Here is a 7,654-nt window from a genome sequence, read left to right as displayed (position 1 = left end):
CGTAGCTATCCGGGAACGAAAGATATTCGGTGAAAATTTCTAGTCGCGAAGGCAACCGAGGGTAATATCGAATTAACGCGGCTTCCGTTAATAGACCAAGAATTAATCCAGTCTATTCGGAAACGAAAGATATCCAGTGGAGAAGGCAGCAGACGCCCGAATAATTGGAACTCGAAATTCAACCGACGATGGAGGAGATCAAGTTATAATATCGATTCGATTTCCCGCCTATACCCAATTATTTCCTACACCCTCGGCCGACCGTAATTTCCCGAAAGCGGCCGACAATCTGGGAACACGACCGCAGCAATGAGCCGTACAACGGGCGAAGAGTAAGTCGTCAGGTTGCGCGGCACGGCGTGACGTGTTTCAATCTAGGGACTTTCTACGCGAATGCTCGGCTGGCGCGAGCCCGCTCATGATTGACAGACTGGATTGGTGAAGTTGCCGCGCAAGATATTGCACGTGTTATCGCGAATGTTGCCGGCTGACAATAGATCAAAACCAAGTGCACGCGTGAGGGGCCGAGTACTTGCCGCGGCCCCAATATACGAGCCTGTCAAACTTTATGACGAGGGATTTCGATGCTTGATGAATGAACACGCCGTCCCTTTTCCGCCTCGCACCTCCAGGAGCTGTTCCGCGCCTCCGCCATTCAAGTTGCATCCCACGATACAGGGACATCCATTGTCGGGGAATTTGTCGAACAATCACGGCGTAAAGGGGCGACGATACATCTTCGACGTCCGGCAATGCCGGTGGGTGGACGTCGGCCACCGTGTTCCATGATTTCCAAAGTGTCAGGCGAACGGTCGCTCGTTTCCAGGCCACACTTTGGGGAAATAAAATTGATAGAGATTTCGTCCCATTCCGTCGTCCACTGCTCACACGCGTGGAGCACCGTTGTACCGACTAAAAAGATTCACCGCGACGAGGAATTTTCCACGAATTCTCCACGAACGCCTTGCGAACGCGTGCTCCGACTCGACTTTCGCCGGACACTGGAGTCCAGGCAAGGCTTCCGGCGAAAAGGTTCGTCGATGACGGTTCGTTGACAGGTCTAGAATGAAACTTGTTTTCTTTTCTTCATGTTCTCTATCACCCTCCCACGTTTCTGCCCTCTCTCTCTCGAGTGGATTACCGATTCCAGGGGGGTCGAAACGTTTCCGTGCCCGCGATCCAAGTTGCGCGCGGAGAAATTACGAAACACACTGGCAGAATTTGAAAGTCTCGTAAAAGATTTTACGAGAATTTGCGAAATTTTTTATCACTTTTCATCACTATACATCGCTGCGGGTATGGAAACTTAGAATCTCGTTATTTACGAGTTCGCCTAACCCTCTCTCGATACCCTTGTCTATTTCTTCTTTAATAAGAGCCGATTCCTCGCGAAAGCAAAAATGGATACGACGTCACGAGATGTCGATTCGAGCGTTAAGACGCACGCGATTTAACCGGCAAGGGATGCTCGCCGATTTTTCCACGCTATTCCACCCCTTAGACGCGTTTGCTCGCGACGTTTATGGAAGGGCGTGTGCACGACGGAGACCCGTAGGCGAGCGTTCGAGCGAGTATATCACGTTGACTCGCGCGTATATCACGCGAGGGGTGAAAAAGGGGAAAGGAAAAAAAAAAAAAAGAAAAGAAAAACGACGAAAATAGTAGAACGCGCCTAAAAACGGCCGCATATCGACGCCGCGTATTGAGAAAGCTGCTATATAGATTCAAAGTAGATAGCATCCGCTCGGGTATAAAAATAAATCGACGGGGATAAAATTTCTCTGGATCCGGATAAAACGCGAACCAATAAACGAACCGAGGGGGGTGAGTTTCGATTCTACGCTCAAGTTTCCTGGATGAAACGCGCCACGCTTTTATACGCGCGTATTTTTTTTACCATCCCCTAATCCATACCCCAAATGGTTCGCGTTTCATCGCCCTCCCCCTTCGCGATAATCGACAGGGCGGATAATTAATGGAAACAATACGAGGCAACCTGTAACAACCGACGGATTATTAACCGAATGGTCGACGAGTTATTAATAAAATCTGCCGCGATTCGTCGAAGTACCGATCGCGATGAATAATTGCCATCGCGGAAACATCGATACGAGTGCGGGTTTAAATTGCCGCGGATGCGGCGTTAACGAGGTAGGGGAAAAGGGGTGAAATTCACGGGTGAAAAATAATCGCGGCCAGGTTCCTTTCAGGCAGGATAAGCGGCGTTACAAGAAGAGTGCGGATCAATATTAAGAAAGTTGTGTGTCACGGCGCAGCTACGTCTAGGCGCAAGACTGATCGTCGCTCGAGTGCCGAAGAAATTAAGTTAAGCCATGACGGAGGGCGGCGGGACAGGAACGAGCGGTTGGGGGTCGAATGAGAGTTCGGGGAATAAAAAGGGCTCTTACCATTCAGCACGTGGACCATTACGCTGGCTGGATTCGCGTTGCTGGAAATGCAGGTGTAATTTCCGCTGTCGGTCAATCTGGCTTGTGTCACCAGAAGCTTGCTCGTCGTGCCGCTTTCCGTCTTCTCGGTCTCCAAGGAAATCCCGCCCCTGCGGTGAACGCTGAATTATCAAAGATACTTTGCTGCTATTCACCGCACACACGTTGCATCGCGTTTGTTAGGACGTTTCTAAGGGTGTGACGGCCGCGTCGCGCCAACTTGCTCCGAGTAACACGAGCGTCGAGATACACCGGGACGCGTTGTCGCGGTATCGCGTTTCATCCCTCCTGAAGGGAGAACGATCGCGCGGCTACCGGTGTTCCTTTCGATATTCCCTAAACTCGGGATCCGCGTACAAAGGACGATTTGCCAGGCCATCGGAGAGAAGCGGGAAAGTCGTCGGAAGAGAAGTTGCCGGGATTAATATATCCCTTCCGGCGAACGGAATCGCGGTACTAAGGGGAAACGACAACGCGAGAATCTGTTACGCGATTGGGGAAGTGACAGAAATTTTCACGACGCTGGAAACGGGGCGAAGGCTCGGCGCACGTTCGGTGCATCTTCTATGGGGTGTGCGGCAATAATCGTAACGCAGGCAATCGAACGGAAGCAAGTGGGTTCGCCCTGAAACGTTGGCGCGCGCGGAATAGAGGGAGCGAGAGGTGCACGAGGCGGAGCATTACGGAGAGAACTCGAGAACTTGATTCTCGTGGCTTGTACCTGGGACTGTCGAAATCCACCAGAGCTCCTCCGTGATGCCAGAAAACGATGCTGGGCGGTGTACTTGGCACATTAACGGTGCACGTGAGGCTTATCGTGCTACCCTTCTTCACGTAGACGTCTTCCGGACCGAGGATTTTCGCCTCAGCGGCTGCAACACACATCGGAAATCGGCCACTTAAACATTCCGTCCTCGGTCCCGCTTAAATTTCGTTTATTCGTTCTCTATTTACGGGGGAACGTGGTGTCTACTGTCTCGCGGATCTTGCGGATTCCTCTAAGCGTGTCCCGAAAGCGACGAGCGATTCGCGTGCAACGCGCGAGATACCATCTCGTCGGCGTGACGTGGGAATTAACGCGACCGGTAGCAACGGTGCGAGATTTAAAAACGTGCCCCGCGGTCGACGAGTAAATCACGCGTCCATTCGTGGAAACCTAAGGTTACTCGCTTGTTATTACATACGGAATTATTTCGAATCGCCCTATAAATTATACTTAATCAACGACCGATCGTAAGACCCTGTGTCAGCGAGTCGTGGCGAATTTACCTCGGCGTGCGTAATACCGTATGCAAATGCCCGCGGCGAGTATGTTCCCCGACTCGGTAGCCGCGGTGCTCGTGACTAACGTTCGAAGCGAGTATCGCGAAAGTTTTCACGGAACTTCGGGGTCGGCGAAAACGGAAAGGAGAGGCCAGAGCCGAAACTTGAATCGTTACCGCGAATATGTTAATCGTCGCGAGAAGTAGAACGGGCTAATCAAGCGTCGCGTGGGCACGTAAAAGCGTGGTTCGTCGGACAGAGACATCGTCGCGTACCACGTTATCGCCTCGCTGCCCGGCAGGGGCCCCGAGATCATGCCAAATGCCACGCGAAACACCATTCGTGCCATGATAAATGCATCGGAAACCTTTCCATTTTTATGCTTTTTGTCTCGATGCAATCGCATTCCTCGAAACGGGTCACGGTTTATCTCGAAACAAGAAATTTACTAGCTCGCCGATCGATAGAGTCCAAGTAAATCACTCATCTCCACGGCCCGTGGTCCACGTGGAAAGATGTAAAGGACCGATCCGGCCTCTCGTCCACCCCCACCCGACTCGCTAGAGAATATAAACGCGAATCTATGCCCGGTATGTCGGAACGCAAATGGCTGGAAATTATCGTACATCAAAGCAGAAGCATAACCGAGTGCGAGTTGGAATATCCAGCGCAAGGCAGGCCGAGCACGCGCGGGATTATCTCTTTCGCGTATCGCCACGTTGCATTAGAAAGTCCATCAGGCTCAATTATACCGCGGATCGTAGTTCAGGGGAAATGAGAAAACGCGTGTCGTCGCATACGTGGTCGCATTCCGGGTCACGGCGTGTGACGATCAGCGAAACGGAGCCCTTTAGCGCTAAAGTCAGCTCGACCGGCCCTCGTAAAACAAAACCATCCGACCACGGGGTGGGGGATTGAATTAATTAACGTTAAACTGGGAGGACGTGCATGCACTGATAGAGCACGAGCCGGCATACAGACATGCTGGCCACAGGCACAGAGAATAGATAGAGGCAGCCATCGCGATCTACAGACCGGTCGCAATAAAACGTCTATAGCAGCAAGTTCAACAGCTTGGAAAAGGAGTTCTGTTCTTGCGTGATTCTCTAACCTGAGTTGAACGTCCGGTGAATGGCGTTCGGTGTGGCGGTGGCGGGGACAGGGGCACTTTCTGGAATGGGAGGACAGAAAAGATATCGAGTTAATCGATTTCGTCGTGAGATCTACCGTTTCGTGGGTGGCCCGGGGATTGGACTGCCACCGAAAGCATCGTGATATAGGTTACGATCGCTGTTCCCTCGGATATACATGTACACACACATACGCACACACGTGTGCTATGCACCGTGCATCGTTGTTCATTCACGGCGTTCGCGGCCTCTTTTCTTTTCTCCAGTCAACGCTCGTCCTTTTCCTATATCGCGATACCAGCTTCGCGACTCTTTTCCAACGGCACACGCGCGTTTATCTTCGCGGGAAAAGAATCGCGGAATGATTTGAAAGAGAATCGCGTATTCGTTCGAGGAACATTAAGAAACCAACGTTCGAGGGAAACGAATTGAATTTCCTTGCGACGAATCGATAGTGCGATCGGCAAAAAATCGATCGCCGCCAACTGACGAGCAATTACTGTAACGCACGCGCGTATGCTGCCTCGTGATAAGGACAGGTACACGCAGAGGCTACGAACATAATTAATGAACATCGATGTTCGTGCACGCAGACCCTTCGAAATCGCGCGAATGCCGGAAACGGTTCACGCGACGATGCTCGAAGAAGCTGACGACTTCCTGTCAGAAATTTTCCATCCAGATTCATCGATAAATCGTTCCCGTAAACGAGAAAGAATAAGAAAATTTTCTATCATTCGATACCCGCCGATTTCTACCGATTTATCGTTAGGATAATCGGGCACCGTTATTAAATTATCGAAATATAGACTGTTGACATAACAACGTTATCCTACGCAACGATCATTTGCGAGCGAGTTACGTGAAAACGGTGTATACGTTGTTGTTTGTTACAATCCAGCGGTCGGTCGATTAATTGCGATAAAGCGCGATCATTAACTCCCCGCAAACGTTTAAAGTGCTGAATAATCGATGCCCGTTAACGCGTGACAGTAACTTTAACAGAAAAAGGAACCTCGCGAGCCGACAAAGTACCGTAATCACGAGGTGACGTAACGTCAATCGAAACACGATGAAACGATGAAATAAAAGCAACACGGGATTGAAAGTAGAGGACGACAAACGCGTCAACGATAAATCTCGCGACGCGAACGCGTTACCGTTCGTTACCGACCCATCGATCCTACCACGGTCACGGGATCTTGATCTCTGACTTGATCATGCTCGATACGCGAACAGGGGACGATGCTCGATAATTCACGAGGACTTTTAATTGACGTTGTAACGTCAACCACTGTTTGTAACCCGAAGTGTTGTCGCGGCAGCCCGGTGGCAACCTGCACCCGACGTTGACAGGACCATCAATTAGGCGAATTAATTGCGCAACGGAAGTACCAGGAGACGAAATCGACGGTTTGCAGGCACGTTCGTCGGAATGTTCGCGCGAAACCCGGACAATGGGGGGATGAAACGTGCGAGAAAAAGTGATTTGGGGGGCACCGACATCGTCGAAATGTCAACGTTTCACGGAAACAGGCATGCAAGCGGGAAGCTTCAGTCCTTTTTTCTCATGCTGGTGAGTAGTCAGGGTACCGGAAGTGTCTTTCCTGATCGATCAGGTGGTAGACACGTAAACAAGCGTCGAGAGATTGTCTCTGTCTTTTCTCTAGACTCGGTTACGCGGTATATTTACAGGGGCACAGTGTGATTTTTGTCAACGGGGCGATTAATCCTTTCCTGCCGCCGCGAGTATTTATCCTTACTACTTTCCCGGAACGATATTCCGGGAATAAATCCGTCGAATGAAAACCCATAATCCGTCTGGAACTTTCGAGCTGCTATTTTCTCGTAAAAATCCCTCGTACGATAACGTAAGAGGGAAAACACGAGCAGATGAGAAAACCGATAAAGCAACAGCTTTAATATCCAGCTGGGATTTCCTTCGACCGCCGACGGAACGTGTTAAACGCGAAAGGATTAATCGCGCTAGGATAATGGTAGCGCAAGTGCAGTTTTACCTTCGACTGTCAACACGAAGGCTAAATTCATTTTGGGCTCGGTGTTAACCTGGCATTCGTACACCCCGGCGTCGCGTTGTTGAACGTAATTGATCAGCAACGACCATTCGTCGGATGCCTCGGGGTGCTTCACCGAGAATCTTCCGTCCCCCGTGTACGCGAAGATGGACGACGTGAGTATGTGTAAATCCCTTTTACGTATCCAGGATATCTGAAACCAAAATGGCGCCTGCTGAGCATCGTTGGAATTTCGAGGAAAATTCTGGGACCGTCGACTTTGCCCGACATCGCTCTCACCCCGGACAGTTTCCAAGGGATTCTCTCGGCTCGGAGGAAGCTTCTTTCCTGTTGAACGAAAAGATTTGTTGCACGCTTCATCCGATTCGATCGACCTCGTTCCGGCGAATCACGGTAATTTGTCTGCAGCCGGATTAATGGACTCGGCTGGCATTCCTTTAATTGGCTGATTTGACGGTTAACCATTGATTCCATTGTACGGGAAAGACGGTCAATGTAAATTCCTCGCAAAATCGGCAATTGCCGGGGATCGATCGATGGCCTGTGTTCCCGATCACGGGGCCAAGAATATCGATAAAATCGGCGATACGAATGCATCGTGCGTTGGCTGAATTTGTCAACGGCCGAATAATAACGCTGCCAATGATCTTTCGTGCCAGCAGCCTCGGTCTAATAATCGGATCGAATCGAACGCGTGACGTATCGAATTTTCGATGAGCTCCGGCATTGGTAGCGTTACCAACCGACACATCGCCACGCGTTAAACCATAGACGGAAT

General features: G+C 50.5%; 1 protein-coding gene across 4 annotated transcripts in view; it reads right to left on the bottom strand.

The window, feature by feature from the left end:
- Nucleotides 1-7,654, bottom strand: part of LOC108555577 (basement membrane-specific heparan sulfate proteoglycan core protein) — a 154,560-nt gene that overhangs the window by 8,822 nt on the left and 138,084 nt on the right. For 2 of the 4 annotated variants that reach the window (XM_017911311.1, XM_017911313.1), the window contains 3 exons: nt 6,859-7,069; nt 3,169-3,319; nt 2,409-2,569 (listed from right to left, as the gene is read on the bottom strand). In XM_017911311.1, the coding sequence (XP_017766800.1) occupies nt 2,409-2,569; nt 3,169-3,319; nt 6,859-7,069 (523 nt within the window). Of the gene's footprint in view, nt 1-2,408; nt 2,570-3,168; nt 3,320-4,821; nt 4,882-6,858; nt 7,070-7,654 lie in introns of all 4 variants that reach the window. The other 2 variants (XM_017911314.1, XM_017911312.1) reach the window with 2 other exon arrangements.

The sequence above is a fragment of the Eufriesea mexicana genome, unplaced genomic scaffold (genome assembly GCF_001483705.2).
Source record: "Eufriesea mexicana isolate 0111107269 unplaced genomic scaffold, ASM148370v2 scaffold124, whole genome shotgun sequence".
In the NCBI taxonomy this organism is placed as follows: Eukaryota; Metazoa; Arthropoda; class Insecta; order Hymenoptera; family Apidae; genus Eufriesea; species Eufriesea mexicana.
The sequence above is the reverse complement of the archived record's forward strand: the minus strand, read 5'-3'. Positions and strand labels throughout refer to the sequence as shown.